The sequence below is a fragment of the Chaetura pelagica genome, unplaced genomic scaffold (genome assembly GCF_000747805.2).
Source record: "Chaetura pelagica isolate M959 unplaced genomic scaffold, ChaPel_1.0 scaffold199, whole genome shotgun sequence".
Lineage (NCBI taxonomy): Eukaryota > Metazoa > Chordata > Aves > Apodiformes > Apodidae > Chaetura > Chaetura pelagica.
Window position 1 is genome coordinate 1,789,947 of NW_009970714.1, and position 17,793 is coordinate 1,807,739.

Consider the following 17,793-nt stretch of genomic DNA (forward strand, 5'->3'; position numbering starts at 1 on the left):
AAGAGCGTCTGTACCGTGGCTGGGTTTCAGTTTATGGTGTTCTAGGTTTTGGTCTACTTGAAAACTGTATTTTAAGTTGACTAAAACTTCCCTCTTCTACTCCAACTCTTCTTACACAATTAGAATGCTAGAAAAGTGGAAGTGGAGACAGGTATCCTGGGAAGAGCATAGGGATGCTGCCCTGTTGTGTAGGGACAAGGTCAGGAAGGCCAAGGTGCACCTGGAGCTGAACTTGACAAGGGATGTAAAGAGAAACAAAAAGGGCTTCTACAGGTACATAAACCAGAAAAGGAAGGTTAAAGAAAGTGTACCTCCCTGGTGAGCAACAGTGGTGAACTGGTAACAACAGATGAGAAAGCTGAGATTCTTAACCACTTTTGCCACCACTTTTGCCTCAGTCTTCACTGGCAACCCCTCTCCTCACAGCTTTCATGTTGATGGCCCACAGACACAGGCCCTCTCAGTGTAAGCAAAGACAAGGTTCTGAGTATCTGAGGAGCCTGAACATACACAAGCCCATGGGACCTGATGAGATGCATCCCAGAGCCCCGAAGGGATTGTCTGATGTAGCTGCCAAACCACTCTCCATGCTATTGGACAAGCCATGGCAGTTGGGTAAAGTCCTTTATGACTGGAAGAAAGGAAACATTGTGCCCATTTTTAAAAAGGGTAGAAGAGGACACTACCAACCTGTCAGCCTCATATCTGTGCCTGGGAAGATCATGGAACAGATCCTCGTAGAAGACATGCTAAGGCACATGGAGGACAGGGAGGTGATTCAGGACAGCCAGCATGGCTTTACTAGGGCAAATCCTGCCTGACCAACCTAAGTGGCTTTGTACAATGGAGTGACTGCATCAGTGGACCAGGGGCATCTTATAGCAACCTTCCAATATCTGAAAGGAGCTTATAAAAAGGCTGGGGAAGACCTGTTCACAAGGGTAGGTAATGATAGGACAGGAGGTAATGGTTTTAATCTAGAGAAAGGTAGATTTAGGTTGGACTTTGGGAAAAAGTTATTTAATATGAGGATGGTGGATCCCTGGGACAGGTTGCCTACGAATGTGGTGGAAGCTCCATCCCTGGAGACATTCAAGGTCAGGCTTTATGGGGCTCTGAGCAGTCTGTTCCAGTTGGAGATGTCCCTGCTTATTGTAGGAGGTTGGAACAGATGACCTTTAGAGGTTCCTTGCAACCCAAGACATTCTATGATTCTATGAAAACATTTGTTACTTGGGGAAAAATGTAATATGAGTGAATTATTATTTTATTGGCACTTGACAGTTAAGGGACTGATGACTCTAGAGAACAGGCTTTAAAATATTGTACACATAAACACAGTGGAATCATGTGTTATAAACCATTGCACACTTTTTTGTACTTTACCTTAGATGTGGCTGTGTGTAACCATGGCTTCATTGTGCAGAACAGCTCTCTTGTCATTCTCATCTGTAATGTGGCTCTTCTGTTCTCCTTGCATTTGATGTTGATTGTTGGCAACTGGATTAAGTTAAAGGGATATATTTCAATTTAAAAGTAATAATTTTTCAAAATGAGGTTGTGTTTGTGAATTGCACAGCTAGATGGTGAGTTTAAATCACTTCTCTATTGTTTCAAAAATCACAAACAAGAAACTGTGAGACTGAGTATCTAATGAATTTCTGCCAAATGCAAAAATATCTGAACAAAGCTTCTTTTAAGGGTCAGTGACAGCCTGTTTCTTACTGTAATGTCAAATTTTGAACAAAATGAAAGAAGTGATTCCTTTTATGGATTTAAGAGGTAATTTAGACCCCATGCCTTGAATCCTGTGTGGAGCCTCTTTAAGGTATTTACTTTAACTGTCAATTATAGAACAATGCCAGAGTATAGAGTGGAATCTATAATGGGCTCACAGGCTGAAGGTTCTGTGTGAAGTGTAGAAAGGATCTAACAACCCTTTTGTTTCATCTGAGAAAAATTGCAGGGCAGAAGCTTTTAATCTCAGCAAATTCCTGCCTGTCTTTTGTTTACATGAAAAGCATCTTTTCATTTTAAATGAGATGGAAGTGAAAACAAAATTGATAGTTTCGTTGTAAGCATTAAAGATGTGGGGAAAGGAAAATACTGAGCTGTGTTTTCATTTATTTTTTTCAGTTTTAGCAACTGTGCTTAGTTGTGGGGTTTTTATATTCTATGCCTGAGCTGATATAACACTTAACATGCTTTATTGTGAAATGTAAGTATTTTGTCTTCTGCAAAATACTGTTTATAATTTGTGTTACTTCTGATGTTCTGTCAAAAATTTTGGGTGAACAAGGGCTTTTTCTTACTGATCTTTTTAAAATTTTCTCATGTTTCTCTCATAAAGGCCATTGTTGGTATGTCCAAAAACACCCCATAGATGCAGTCTTTATATGTAATTCTGATTTATTTTGTTGTTTGTTTGCTTTTTTGTTTAAGGATGTACTTACTGACATAATCCCGTGAGAGCAGATTTATTCTGTTGAGGGTGGTACTTAAAATTTAAACTGCTTTTTCTTGTCTTTCAGAGGAGAACTTGGATCCAGGTTCTGTTCCATATCTAGATATAGCTAATCAGACTGGAAGGTCAATCGAGATTCCTCCTCAAGCTAAAAAAGTAGGTTAAAAGTGTCTTTAAAAGCTACTAAAACGTCTTTTTAAAGCTTGATTTGTGAAGCATTTCAAATATGAGATTGAAATACGATCAGACTTTTTGGGGATATAGCCCTGGGTACAGTAGATGCTTGCTAAATAGAAATAATGTTGAAATAAAATTGAAATAGAATTCTACAATTGGGAATTCTTCAGTCATCTAGAAACCAACTTCGATTGCTGATCTAATTGCAGGTCTAATCTTGGTCCATATCTTATTTTTATGTTTTAAGATGAGCTTTAACTTTGTTAGCACCTATTTTAAATATTGGGCGCCCTAGAACAACATGAAAATAACCTGTTCATTAGGCTTCAGTTTCAGTTGGAAACTCAGTACATCTCTCAAAATCAGATTCTTTTAAAATAGTGTCAATCCATGGGTGCATGCATTGAATTACAGTGGGAGGGACATGCCTGGTGGTGGCTGCTGGAGCAGAGCAGTGATAGATGCTGTCTTTTGAGATTGCTGGATTTTCTGAATAAATAAAAATCTTCACAACTCCTTGGATTTATGCTCAGAACAAAAAAAAAAAATATCACTGGAAGAAACGAGCAGGCCCCAGTGTGTGATAACTGCTGCTCTAGGTCTTTCCTGTGTTTCCTGCATCATCTGGAGTTGCTGGATGATGGGAATGACCACTGTCCCTTCCTGCAGTGCACACTGTTCTGATGAAGTGCTGAAACTAGTCATACACCCAAAGAGTTAAAGCATCAGATGTTCAAGTGCACAAGATTTCAGCAGTACTGATCATGGGTGAGAAGAAATACTGCAGATTTTTTCTGTCCAGAAATATTATTTAAATTTCCCTTTGTCCTACTGCAGGAATTAGTCACATTCAAAGCTTAATTTTGAGTTGAGGGTTAGCAGGAGGAGAGTCAGGTTAGGTTTTACAAGATAGTTGCAGTAGCAAAGCAGAACAACTTCCATGCTGTTAGGAAGGTGTAGCACCCAAAAAAATGCTTAGGATTTTTCAGTCATCATTGAAAGTCTATCCAGAGCTGCATTCTTAAAAGAAACTTGGTGCAACATTTCATGTGTCAGTAACATTTGTTGCTTTTAATTAGGCAATATATAACATTAGCAGATGGGAGAAAAGTATGAAGTTATGTGAAATAGCACTGTTCTTACAGAACAGATACAATGGTGTTTTTCTAGGAAGAGCAAGGGCCCTAATGGATTACCTAAATATTTCTTCCTAGTTACAAAAGGGAGTTGGGGAGGTGCAAAAAAGTCTCAATATGTTTTTTTAGGCACTTGTGCTGGCAATGGGTTATCATGAGAAGGGCAGAGCATTAATGAAGAAGAAGGAATATGAAATAGCACTGCCATATTTGTTGGATGCTGATAAACACTTCTGGTAAGAACGTTTTGGAGTCTCTTTTTAATGTCAACCAAATGCAGGAACAATATCGGCTCTGTCTGTGCATATAAGTCATGGTCTGTTTTGCCCAGGATTACTTCACACCCTCTCTGCAGATAGGAAGCAGCAAAGGCCCTGACTTGCAGTGACAGGTAGCTTTGTGTGCAACACCTGGTACAGATACTGCCACTGGGCAACTTAATCTTTCCCATCAACATAAAAAGAAACTGTCAGTATTAATGTACTAGGCTATAAATTGGATTAGCTTGAGAGACAGTTACAGATACTCTTGCAATTGCACCTGTGAAGTAAAAATTACTTGAAAAATGTGGAGCAAATAGCTGAGGTCAGTAACCGTATCAGGTTTTCTGCAGGTAAACTACTTTCCTCTCAGCAGTCAGAGCCCTAAATTGCTCTTTGGAGATCCCCAAAAGTAATATTGTTCTCATCTGTATGCACATGCCAAAGAGACTGGCACAGAACTCAGCATGTTCATGTGCCCGAAGGAAGACAGTTTCTGTGTTCTCTCCAAGATTACTCAGGGTTTAATTCTGTTCTGCTTTTAAAGAGGTGTTATCTTTACTAGTAACAAAATGAGTTATGACTACTGAAATTCTTTGAGATGCAGTGTTATGATTAGTGTCCAGTGTATTAGTGAATGTGATGGGAGATCAGTGTTTGGTTAAGGTTCCACTAACCTCAGTTTGCTACCTCAAATACAAAGCATGTGCCTTCTCAAACATGAATATGCACATTGTTTCATCAGTGCTGTAAAGTACGTGGAAAAAATAAGCCACCTCTCCCAAAAAAAACCCACCATGTAATTGTTTTGTTTTCCAGTGAGTGTAGCACAGAACTGCTGAATACTGTTGATAATTATGCAGTGCTGCAGCTGGATATAGTGTGGTGCTACTTCCGCCTGGAGCAGCTGGACTGCCTGGATGATGCAGAGAAGAAGCTCTCCACAGCACATAGATGCTTCCAGAGGTGCTATGGGGAGAACCATGAAAGACTTATTGATATCAAAGTACGTTTGTTTTGGTTTAATTAGGGTGGGTTTTTTTCTCCTTTTTTCAGTTATTGCTCAAGTACTGCAAGACTGACTTTTAGAAGTTTTTTAGAAGCTTAAAGTGTTCTGATGGCTCCTCAGCCTGTAATCTACTGGTGTCATTGGCAGCATAGTGGAAGCATTGAGCCTGACACAGAGGTCATGGCAAACATTAATTTGTATGCACAGACATAATCAGGGGTTTAGAGGTTATACTTTGTCTGCATATCAAGTGTCATGTATTAGTGACCGTTTTTTCTTTAAATGTGTGAAGTGTTCTATTGATAATGAATTGATGTTCTACCATATGCTTCTGCCTATGTGCCCATCCACCCCCTTGTTTAAACAATTCTTCAGGGAAGCTATGGTCGTGAGAAGGTTTTATTTCTACGCCTTTACCTCCTTCAAGGGATAGGACACTATCACAGTGGCAGAGAAAAGGAGGCTGCTGAGTATATTCAGAAGGTAAGACACCACTGGGTAAAACTTGCCCATTGTTCACACAGCTCCTGTGTCTGGCCTCTGTCTTGCACCTTCTCCCTATTCTTTTTGTACTCAAAAAAAAAAAGAGAGACTTTTGAATTATTATTTGTATGTTAGCAACAGTGTAAGTAGTATCATTTTGTTCTTTCTATATACAGGCATCTCGTTTATATGAAGAGCTGTCCATAGATCCTGATAAAGTTGATCGCCTGTCACTCCTGGGATTCTCCGAACAGGAAGCTCGCCTTGCCCTGCGAGCTTGCCATGGGGATGTGGAGCATGCTGCCAACCTCATCACCAACAGGAGGGAGGTATGATGCAGTCCAAGTGTTGAATCAAGGATTGTGTTAGTTAAGCTGTACATAAGATCACCTTTTGTGTGACTAGTGCAACATGGGGGTAAATTAGGAACTTCGATTACCCTGTTTTGGCACCGTTAGTGTAACTAGCACTTTGACATCTGTTGCCACAAGTTTGAAACCAAAACTTAATCTAAGGGAAGGTCTGCCCCAGCACGGGTGGGATGAGAGAGCCTAAGGCCAGTGGTTGTGCCACAGAGGCACAGAGGAGGATTTTGCACCACTGTTTGCCAGTCAGCAGTGCTCCTTATGGGAACAAAACCACTATGATTAAGCTGTCACTCTCGGGCTTGGCTGGTCTGAAAGACGAGGCTGCACAATAAAGTGCTGTGAGGGTAACCATCAACTTACACCATATTATGCCTTTGGACTTGGAAGATCCAGGAGAGGAGAAGGATTTTATTTTTTTTACTGAAGTGAAGGAAGCTTTAGTGAAGACAGTGTTGTCCAGATCTCAAGTGCCTGAAATGTTTGGTAAGCTGAGGTGGGTGGCACTTCTAGACTTCAGACAGTGAAATGTGGACAGAAAAGTCAAATGGCTGAGAGAGAGGCTGAACAGAACTCCTTGGCCCCATGCCTAGTTCCAACTGCGTGTCCTTGGCGAGTCCTGTCTGCAGGCCCATCTGCCAAGCAGGTTCTTCTCTTACCACACAGGGCTCATCATAGCTGTGACAGCATAAGATCCCATCTGTGCAGCCTGCAGAGCGGAAGTTCAGCAACAGTGCTGGCTCCTGGAGATGCAGCTTTGTTTAGTAATGAGTCTCTGACAGCACAGTCTGTATTTAAAAAAAAAATTAAAAAATAAATCCCTTTTCCTCAAGAGATTCAGACTCAGAGAAGTAAATCCAAGAAACCCTGTATAGACAGAAGGCTGAAGCATTCCCATGCACAATGAGCTTTGTAACGGCTGCGTTCTTGCAGGAAAAGGCACAGATCAGGAGGGAGGAGAGAGCCAAAAGAAGGAAGAGACTGGAAGACATAAATACCTTGAAAAGTATGGGCTATTCAGAGAGAGCTGCTCAAGTAGCTCTTCAGAATACACATGGAAACCTGGACCAAGCTTTTAAGGTAAGTGATTTTCAGGAGTAGTACTTTTGTACAAAAAAATCCCAAACTTGTTTGCCTTTTTTACTTGTGTAGCAGATTTTATTTTCTGTAGCCTATATTTCTTAGTTCATAGCTACCTTTTGTAAACTGCAATGACTGAGCTTCCACTTCCTGACCCAATGAATCGGGTGTCATTTAAGTTGCCTGAGGTTTGCTTATATCAATTACTGGGCTAAATACATATTGATGCAGAGGACTATTATATTTCTGTTGCTCTGTTCTGATCTCTCTCTGTTTTATTGTAGTTTATCCTTGACAATCCAGAGTTATTGCTAGAAGATGATTATGATGATCGTGTGGCCATGGACCAGTTTCAAGTTTCCCAAGAAAGTATTGATCAAGTAAGTTAGACCTTTTGCTTTCTTAGGAGTTGGGTGTCCTGTTTCTCAATTACGCCTTCAAATGCACCAGATCTTCCTTAAGCAAAGCTGTGTAAATTGTCCTTGACTCATGTCCCACTTCCACTGTCTGGCATCTGCTCTTCATGGTGAAGTCACACTTAGGCTAAAATGTAATAGGATAGGCAAGAAAGCTGTAATGTCTAGAAAAAGCAAACAGCATGTCTGTCCTCCTGTAACACTGGAGTGCTTTGAAGTTACATTTTGAAAAACAGAAAAAGAATTAGTCTGATATTAAACAAGAGGCTCTTGGTTCTGCTCAACATCCCCATTCCTTTAATAGGTCACTGCCCTTTTGTTAACTGTTCCAGTAAACCAGAGTCAGTGTCCTGGAATTCCTGGCATGCAGCACGTTTTTCAACAGGGATGACTGTCAGATGCAGAGGCAGATTCCTGTCAGACACTGGTGCTGGGTGAACTTGAATTTCTGCAGATTTATTTCTTTTATTTCTTTTCCCCCCTCTCCTGTAGCTGATGTATATGGGTTTCAGTCGTGAGTCAGCAGAGCAAGCTTTAAAGGTCTTTAAAGGCAACGTCCACTTAGCTTCCCAAACCCTTGCTCATTATGGGGGAGTTCTTCCTGCTTCGCTGCAGCTTTCTTCAGAAGGGTCCAGTCCATCAGAAGGCTCTAGTCCCTCAGAAGAATCAGCTTCATCAAAAGATTCACCTACAGAATCTGCAGGTACGTGTGGCACACAGCAGGCAGAGGAGAGGGAAGGGGAAAGGCTCTTCTGGCTCTTGCACAGAGGGATTCAAGGGTGGTAGAGGGTCTTGAGTAATGCCCCACACTGTTGTTATTAGTAATGTAGTTACAGGCAAGGTGTCCATTACTCCAGGTAAGCTGTAGCCCCAGCAGTCAGTGACAGCCACAGATGTGTGTCTCAGTCTTCATTTCCCCAGTGGGGAACACAGGACCCTCTCTAGCCCACAAGCAATTCCAGCTTCTTCCTTCTAATTGTACTTGCACACACCAGTTCTCTTTAAAAGCAAACCAACCTCTCCCTGCCCGTACTCCTTCTCAGGGCAAGTACTAAGTTGCTGGAGCATGTTCCCTGGACCTACCCCTGATAATGATAATTTTTTGACTTGCTAATACCTGGGTTCTGACTGCTAGGAAGTTTCTTCCAAGTCTGTGCTGTACAGTCAGCTAATCTGACCACATACTCCTTCCTTCCACCCCTTATGTGGCAGAGCTGATACTCAGCATTTAGCAAAGGGGAAATGTGCACATACTGTCTCTTCTGTTCTTTGTCAGAGCTGTGGTGATCCTTGTTGTACAAGTAAGGGCTTTCCTACAGCTTTAAATAATAGGGAAAAAAAGCCATCCTGAAATATCATTTGCAGGCCTATTTTAACTGAGGTAGTTTCACAGTACCAGACTGGCAGAGCAGTCATGGTAGTGAAAGAGGAAAAGTACCAACTTCTTTGGATTCACTGCTGTGTTTCTTTGTTGGAAGGTTCTTCCAGCTTACCAACAGATGAAGACATGGAGACTGATGCAGTCAAGGAAATCCTAGAGGATATTCCTGAACACGAAGAGGATTATCTGGATTTAACACTGGAGGAAGAGGAACAGATCATTCATGAATACTTATCCTATATACAAGTACCACAGCATTAAATCTCATTACATCTACATCAGTTATATGTATTTACCTTGACAAATTGAGTTTGGATTATAAATGCACCTTCAGCTTATCTCTTACTAAATGCCTTGAATTCAGTTAAACTATAGGTTGCTCACTTAAATCCTGCTTATTTATAAATCTGCATAAAGCCTACATTTGTGATATGTTGTAATTTATTGTCATAGCAGAAAAATAGAAACATTTATTTTCAGAAGAAAATTTAACAGAACTAAACTATATTTTTATTGTGAACTAAGTTAATTCACTTAGTATTCAAGTAAAGAAGCATTTCTATACCATTTTAAAATAACAGCCTTAAAAAAAAAAGTGAGTTTGTAAATCAGAAACCTAGCTCATGAGGTTATAGAGGGTATCAACTTACAAACTTTTCTTCTGAAAGATTTCTAGGAGACATTTATGTATCTGTTGTGCATGGATTTATACAGTATTTTGCTTGTCACTTCACGCAGGTGTTACACAGGCAATAAAGGTAACTGTGTGCTGCTTCTGCTGCTAGTTAGGAGTCTTCTATGCTTTTTGGTTTTAAAAAACAGTAGGAATTACCTGGCAGGGCTGTGTCCTGTCAGAACCCAGTGACCTGTGTAGTGGTATTTAATTTTATAACTAAATAACCAGTTTCTCCAGGCAGCACCTCTTATCCTCTTCAAGGTGTGTACCCTAAGAGACTGATGGATTTCATGGAAACTACACAATTTTCTTTAGTCGGTGCCTGAACCAAGTTTTGTTCAACAGCTATCTCAGTAGCTGTACCCAGCTTCAGCACTCCGGAGAAATATTTGAGGGGTTTATGTGTGTTTTACAACATCCCGTTTTCTGGTAAGTTTGTCTTTCCGCTGGGAATGGAAGCCCCCCTGCTTGTTGGCTTAAGAACGGTTTATTTGCTTTCCATAGCTCCAGTCTCACGGCAGAGGGAGCTCACGGCGTGTCTGCTCTAGCACGGGGCTGGAGCTGGTGGAACACCGGGGCCCGACAGTAGCTGCTGGAAAATGAACATTCTGGCTGGTGACAATTTATTCTTACCTGGCACTTTTCAGTGGGGAAATGAGGGCTTGAACTCTTGCTAGGGTGAGCATGATACTGGAGGAAGCAGAGCTTTGGCCTGCAAAACAACTGCTCAGTTCCAGTGGATGGACTTTATTAGGCTGCAGTTGTGGATTTTTTGCCCCCCTGGCTACCTTAGCCAAGGACAGCAAAAGCAGGGAGTGATTATGCTATTAAGGACTTAATGTATTTCATACTTCTGCATCAAGGCTATAAAATTGGGTAGTGCTGTATCTCCTCCCAGAAGGTTGAAGCATTTCTAAAGCCACAAATACGAGCTTCTGAGGAAAAAAAACAGCCCCAGTAACCATTAGATGCTGTTTCTCTATAGGGCAGCACTGAGGAACCACTGGACAAAAGGAAGTGCAAAACCAGCACCTACCAAATAATTGAAAATGAGAAAAACATACAGACGGTTGCATGCAGTTTTAACAAGAAGTAGGTAGGAAAGCACAACTTTATTCCTTCCTTCAGCCAGAGGGATTCCTAAAGCTACTGGCATTCTGGCATTGCCTTATGCTGGCCCCAAGGCGGTGTTGGGCTGCACAGGCACTATTTCTCCTCTTTGAAGTGGCTTCCATAGCAAACTGGCAGTGACAACGTAAGAAGTGAACGTTTGTCCCTGGGGAATTTAAAATTAGCATCATAACATGCAATGCTTGTCAGGGAAGCCATTCCTCAGTGATGTCATTCTGTCAGCACTGCCTCCCCCCCAACTAGCTCTGCCTGCAGTTTTAAGTAATCAGCAGGGCAGAAGTCATTGTCTAAAAGTTTTAAGTTAATTCTGACTATGTATTTGGAGACATTGTGGCATGTTTAGGAAGGGGCAGAAGTGGTAATGACTCATTAATTCCATTCTTTGAGATCTGTGTGTATTACATCCATTTTCTAATTCAGTGTGCAGCTGCTGCATGGGCCAGATAAGCTCCCATGTCTAACATACTGTGTGCAAAGTTTTAAACAAAAGGTATAGCACAGACCATCTGTGCAACTCCATCCTTCTCTGCTAAAGGCCTCCTACTTAGCAGTGACCTCATATACAAAACACAAAATTAGCAGCATAGCAAGGCATCACCCCAGCAACCACCAGCCACTGTCTCATAAACATTTCCCACAGGGCCAGTACTGAGCTACAACAAAAGGACCAAGAGGCTTACAGTGGCATTAAGTCTACACTATGCAGATGACCTTCCAAATTAGTCTCTGGTGGTAGGCATTTAACATAATTAAAATGCTGTTTCCTACTAGATGCAGAAACCTGCCAGGTATAAGCTAACAAAGCTGCTCAGCTGGAGGGGCAGGCAGGATACACAACAGCAATGACAGACACCACCCAGTGACACTGCTGCAGCTTCAGGGTAGGGGTCCTTGGTGCCACCACAGCACACGCTGAGCCAGCATCATCAGGCTTTGGTTTCTGGCTGGTCTGACTTGGGAAACTGAGCTGTGCCAGGCTAGGGCCTGGAAGGAGGCAGGAAAGTTCCACAGCACATCTGACTGCCAGCCCCAGCAGTGAGGGAGAGTCACAAAATGTTTCCAGAAATGTATGTTGGTTGTGGTTTTTTTCCATATTCCATCCATTCTTAACTGCTGTGTATCTGCAGCCTGCCAAATTCCTTCTAAATGGGAAGAAAATAAAAACTAGACAGTTGGCTGTAGATGCCACATGTTTATTAGTCCATTCTATAAAAGGATTACAGCATTTTTATCTTGCTGTAGTACAGAATAAATAAAGCCATAAAAATAAAAACATGTGGTTAGATAATTCTGTACTAGTTCTACAAAGAGTTATATCTGCAAATAGAAAAATATAAGAACCCTTATTTATTCATGGCTCAGTGGTTATCAGAGAGGAATGAACCTGGAAAAAGACTGGGAGAACTTCTCTTGAGTTTGACTGTCTATTCAATGCTGTAACAACCTATCAAAACAAGAACAGGCAGAGCCTCGTTAGGAGAAAAGACACCAAATCTAGAGCACCCAATAAATCTTCCTGTTTTGCACTCCTCTCCCCTGAAAAAAACACAATTTGACATTCCCAGTGGATATAAGGAAAACCTTTCCCCCAAGCACTGGGCCAGGCTGCCCAGAGAGAGGGTAGAGCCACCACCACAGACATGGTGCCTAGGGAACACCTTCCAACTCCTGCCATGCCAAGAGGAGGCCCTTCAGAGGAACCCACCAGGAGCTTCCCATCTGCAGAACCTTGGCAGCTGGGCACACACACAGGAGACACGTGTGAGGCCATTGGTGCTTCCTTTTCTGAAGTGCAAGATCATAAAAGGTTAAAAGAAGAACCCACTAGGTTGTTGGGAGGAAGACAACTTGCCTTGGCAAACAGCTGACCTTGGTACAGAAAATCTGAGGTTTGGATTGTTCTCCAGCTTATGGGTTGTTTCAGTTTTTTGTTAAAGTAATTTGTCCTACTACTCCCAGCTTCCCAGAAGGGTGTCCAGTCTGCTGTAGACTTTCTGCTGAGCCACACCATTCTTCATTGGTTGGTCTGATCAGCAAAAAACTGACCCAAAGGTCAGCTGTGAAAACTAAATGTGTAGTCATACTGCAGGACACCTTTCAGTTCTACATGGGATCAAAGAGAGGAGATGTAAACAGGCAAAAGGAACAGGTGAGAATGTTTCTCATTAGATACTAGGCAGGCAGAAATGTGCAACGCCTCTGTGCCAGCAGAAACTGAAAACAAGCAGTTGTAAGTACAGTTCTTAATTACACAGAGGTGCATCACCTGAACCACCCTGCAGTCCCTCCTGACCCTGGTACTCCTCAGCTGGGAGTGCTCTGCAGCAACAATATCTGACTTGAGTCCATCTGACAGTCACAAAGAATCCTGGCTCCTGAAAACAGGGTTCAAGCAAAGCCATTTCCCATCTCTTTCCAAGTTCTGCTTTACATGGGCACAGTGGTGTAGAAAACAAAAGATTCAGCTTTGGTCACTGATGGAAAGTCTGTCCTGGACAGTCACATTAGTTCAACAGCCTCATGTTCCCCATTTTCTTGCTGTACCATACAGCCAACTTTATTGTTGAAGAGACGAGACAGACTTCCCTTCTGAGAGCTCCTGCCCTGCACAGACCTTTCCTTCTTCAAACGCCGCTTATTTCTCTTGCATATTCCCCGGATGTCCCAAATCCTTAGTGTGCCATCATGGGAAGCTGTGTAAAGCAGCTCGTTGTGGATCTGGAACAACAGGGTCACATTTAATATGAAACCCTCCAGCTTAGAATCGGCATAATCAAACTGTCAAAAATCAGAGCAAACACAGCTTGACCCTAACACTTCAGGCTTGGTAGCTCATTGCAAGAGCCAGTATAAATTACCACAAAACTTGCTGAAGTGGGATGAGACATCACCAAGTCAGGATTCATTTCTCAGCCACTTCACAGAGCCATAAAATATAAACAGCGAGAGTTATTTATAACCTAAACCCACTAGAAAAGCAATGGGGAACTAAGCTCAATGTCAGAGTAGGCTGGGAATTTCTGTGCTGGTTTTGAAGATGAAGCTTAAGGAGGCACCAGAATCAGCACCCGTGGGCATCATGTGGGGATGGCACGGGGTGCGTGTGGGGGTGTTGTCAGGAATGCTTTGCTTCTCACTTCCCTTCTTCCTTTGCAGCAAGCTATAGGTACAATTCCTCCTTCAAATGCTGTCCTTCTTCCAAACCTGCAGTCATTTAACCTTGACTGTCCCTTGTTTAATTTCCTTAATGAAACATCTGCTGGTCTTGGTGATGTTTCCAACTGTTCTTGCCCCACCCTGTAGCCAGCCCTCTGACTGGATCATCTTCCCCTTCCCACAGGCACTCACAGTCTCCAGAGGTGGGCTGTGATAGTGAGGATCCCACCAGCAGTCTGGCTCACATCAGTGTGCAGCACCACACAACCAAAGCCCCCTCAGCCCTGATCCATCCCTTCTTAATACATTTAAGATCATATTAAGGTCATCACTTTGCAGTCCTCTCCCTTCCCAGGATTTGGACACTTGGAAATGAAATTACAAATAAAATCCAAAATAAAATACAAATAAAAATTACAAATAAAATCCAAAGCCAAGCTTGGCCTTGTCAATACTTAGGAGCTCCACAGAGTAACTGTCTCAGTTATCACCCAAATACACCCAGGTAACCAGTGGTTAATACCCAAGATTTTTCAGCCTAACGCCAAGTAGCCATTTGCTAATTCAGAAAAAAAATAGAGAAGACAACCATATTTACAGCTCTGTATGCTTGGGATCAACTCCAAAAGGAATTCTTTCTCCTCTCTTTTCCTTTCAACTGTCAGCCTGCCAGAAATATTTCCAGGGTTTCACACTCTTAACCAAAATCCTCATCCTGCATGAAGTTTTTTCTGAGCTCCTGGATCCAAGGATTCAAACTTCCCCCTCCATGATTCCTTGCATGATAATGCTCTTTGCATTACCACCAAGGATTACTAGTTCCTCCCCTTTTAAATGCCAGTATCACTCAAGCTTAGACAATATGCAAGCAATTCTTCAGGCACTTAATTAGCTTTGAGAAAAATTTTAAGCCAGTGGCAGAGACTTTTCCATTAGTCTGGTAGGATGTGGGTCAGCCATTGCTACAGAGCTTGTCATCGTTATACCTTCACAAAAATAGATCCTGATGGCAATATCTCTATAAACATTTATGCCCAGGGTAGCACATGGAGGTCACCACTAGCTCTTCACAAAGATCAGAAAGGCTGGCAAGCAGTTGCTAGACTGGTGAGGGATGCCATGCCTGGGGGTTAGGAGGATAATGCTGTATTTTATTGTGCTTGGGTAAGGCAAAAGCTTCTTTACCCCTAGAGCATTGCAAACACAAACACAAAAAAAAAAATCAGCAGCATCTTGTAATGGAAGGTGCCTCATGAGGCCAGAGTCCATTCCCTGCCCCTACACAGGATCTGTTAGATCTGTCTCATTTCTTATGGTTGCTTGTCTAACCTGACCTGAAAGACCTCCAATCACAGACAGAGAACTGTCCCTGGGGACTTGTGCTGTGGTTTCACTTATTTATTATAGAGTTTATTAAAAAGAATATTCAAGCCTGTTACTTTTCATCTTACCCTAAAACAACATCCAACCCAAGAAACACAGAACAGCTAGCCACACCAATTCCCACAAAACAAATAAGGGAGCAATCAGAAGTGAGAAATCCCAGCAAAGAAACCCCTTCCTGACCTGAATGCAGTTGATGATAAACTTATGTCCTCGGAAGATCTTCTGCAGGACACCACTTTTGGAATTGAAAGCTCTTGCACAGGCATCACCACTTCCTGTAAACACTGCAACGCAACCACACAACACAGCACATGGTCAAATGTGAGCAGCCACAGAAAGTCAGTTCAAGGGAGTTTAAAAATGTCCCTAAAACTAGTTCACAAAGGAGCACAATATATCATTCTCAGCCTTGAGTCTATTCTACATCATAGCAAGCCCAGATAATGTTCATTTTGCTGACCCTGGCATGCTTGTTTTCATTTGTGTTTTTCAGAACACTGAATTGCCTTAACCCTGAAGTTCCTACACACACCAGCATTTCACTCTTCACAGATTTCAAGTATCTATTTCTGCTCTACTCTTCCACATACATTTCACCACCTAAACATGCTTCAATAATTCCAAGTGGGCAACTTATCTCAAGTCTGTTTTTAAGGATTTCTACTAAGCCTTCAATTTGTTTAATTAACTTATTTCCAGGTTTCCATTCAGTACTAAAGTACCTTCAACACCTCCTGCAGCATCAAGCAGCAGAAGCATCTGTACAGGGAAGCTGCAAACCACAGTAACAGTGTTAGCCTCTTATGCTAATTATTTTGATTTGGCCTTAGCTTCATTAAAACATACTGGTTTTCCACCCATTTTGCTCCATAAGCTTACTATCAACAGGTATGGCTGTCTCTGTTGAAATACCACAGTGAAACCTTCTGTCCTTAGAGGTGAGCAGCATGTGTAGGCAGCTTTACAAAGAAGCTTTCTAAATGCTTTCCGTGTGGTAGATTTCTTCAGCTAAATCCTCTAGCTTAAAGGCTCTGCTGCTTGCAGAGTTCCTAAGTGATTCAAGGCCCAGGTTATAATCTCCTTTTCAGAATGGCACTGAACGATTTGAGCCTTCTGGCTGTATGTACTCTCTGTATTATATTGTACATGTGCTACAAGAGAAGGGTTGGGGAGGAGGGGAATTGTTTTTTTAAGTAAACTAAGCGTGACCAGAGAATGTGGGTGTTCATCAGGTTTCTAATTGTTTGTTTTTTTAAGTAAACTAAGCATGACCAGAGAATGTGGGTGTTCATCAGGTTTCCTTAAGGTATCTTAACATGTTCAAAGAACCATTTCTCAACACTGCAGGATCTTCACCTCTGATCCCCAGGACTGCTGCATCCAGAAACTGTAAAGCAGTGTTGACTAGACTTTATAGTTAGCAATACGTCCAAAAAGGAGCACATTTGTATGCTCTAAGGGTTTACCAACTGCCTTCGTAAACACTCACCTTCCTTCACTTAAGCCAAACACTTCAATTTTACCTAGAGATAAGTATTTCCAAACTGCAAAAAGCAATAGATTCACTGCTCCCTGTATGTCAAGTCTTTGCAAAAGCCACTACCATGAAAAGGTTTTTACAAAACTGAAGTGTCAGAAGACAACAGATACCTTAAGTTTCAGAGAAATCAGGCACTGGATTCCTAAAGAGAGGTGAAGAAATTATCACAGCAGTAAATTCAGGACTACAACAAGAGACAAGAAAACAGGCTACCTACTGCCATCAGCTTTTCAACTTCAAATTAAACAGCAGGAGGCTTGGTATTTCTGAGTAGACCTTCAAGAAACATCTGGATGTGGAAAATCAACATCTTTTTCTGTGGGCCACTATAAATTTACTTGCCAACACAATCCTGAAAAAGCATTGCAGCCCATTCTGCAAGTAACAACAATGTAAAACACAGAACAAGGTAGAGATTCTTTTTCCAGTGAATGGAAATAGCTTAATACTATAACACATATGCAGAGAGTAGGAACCAATTAAGAGCTGTTTTCACTATGCAACTGTCAGTTTACTTTAGCTAGTGCTATCAGGATTTTGCTTTTGACAGACATGTTTTATGTCTTTTGAACTGTCAGTCTAAATTTAGTATGTCTTTTTGCACTTTTGAGTTTCAAAGGAGAGATGTTGATCTAAGCCAGATTTAAGATTTAAATATGTGCTTATATATACACCACCTGTGAAACAAACAATTAAAAAAAACCAAAATCAATAATTCATTTTTATTTTTTACTTAAATTTCATAGACTCTTGGGAGGGAGAACAAGTTTTAGAAGTTCCCTTAAAGCTTCTGCTCATGAAAAAATACAAACTGCATTAAATTTTAAATGACTGTGCACATACTGTAGGAGAGGAATAACCAACATAGTATCACTAAGTAAACTAGACTGAGAACAGCTTTAATATTTCCCATGCTATTAATTACATAAGCAGACTGAGGAAAGCCACTAGAAACTAATTCTGAAGATGTATAGCTTAGTTCTCAGATCTGTCTGAACTTCCTATACACTCTAAAGCCATTTGGGAAACATGTTTTTACTCTCATTCTTCCACTACTTTATTTAGACCATAAACTCTTTGGGGCAATGAGCCTATGGGTATGATCTTCTAACAGAAACTTACCACTTCTCAGC

At 41.5% G+C, this 17,793-nt stretch overlaps 2 protein-coding genes across 2 annotated transcripts in view; one reads left to right on the plus strand and one right to left on the minus strand.

Moving 5' to 3' along the window:
* NUB1 (negative regulator of ubiquitin-like proteins 1) overlaps window positions 1-9,547 on the plus strand; it is a 19,040-nt gene extending 9,493 nt beyond the window's left edge. Inside the window, exons 7-14 of the mRNA XM_010005997.1 lie at window positions 3,907-4,013; window positions 4,857-5,043; window positions 5,422-5,529; window positions 5,706-5,858; window positions 6,828-6,974; window positions 7,259-7,354; window positions 7,883-8,093; window positions 8,869-9,547. Of these exons, the coding sequence (XP_010004299.1) occupies window positions 3,907-4,013; window positions 4,857-5,043; window positions 5,422-5,529; window positions 5,706-5,858; window positions 6,828-6,974; window positions 7,259-7,354; window positions 7,883-8,093; window positions 8,869-9,032 (1,173 nt within the window). The 3' untranslated portion in view covers window positions 9,033-9,547. The remainder of the gene's footprint in view (window positions 1-3,906; window positions 4,014-4,856; window positions 5,044-5,421; window positions 5,530-5,705; window positions 5,859-6,827; window positions 6,975-7,258; window positions 7,355-7,882; window positions 8,094-8,868) is intronic.
* Window positions 9,548-13,077: 3,530 nt separating this feature from the next.
* Window positions 13,078-17,793, minus strand: part of WDR86 (WD repeat domain 86) — a 22,022-nt gene continuing 17,306 nt past the window's right edge. Inside the window, exons 5-6 of the mRNA XM_010005998.1 lie at window positions 15,301-15,404; window positions 13,078-13,296 (exon numbers count right to left, since the gene is read on the minus strand). Coding sequence (XP_010004300.1) covers window positions 13,078-13,296; window positions 15,301-15,404 — 323 coding nt within the window. The remainder of the gene's footprint in view (window positions 13,297-15,300; window positions 15,405-17,793) is intronic.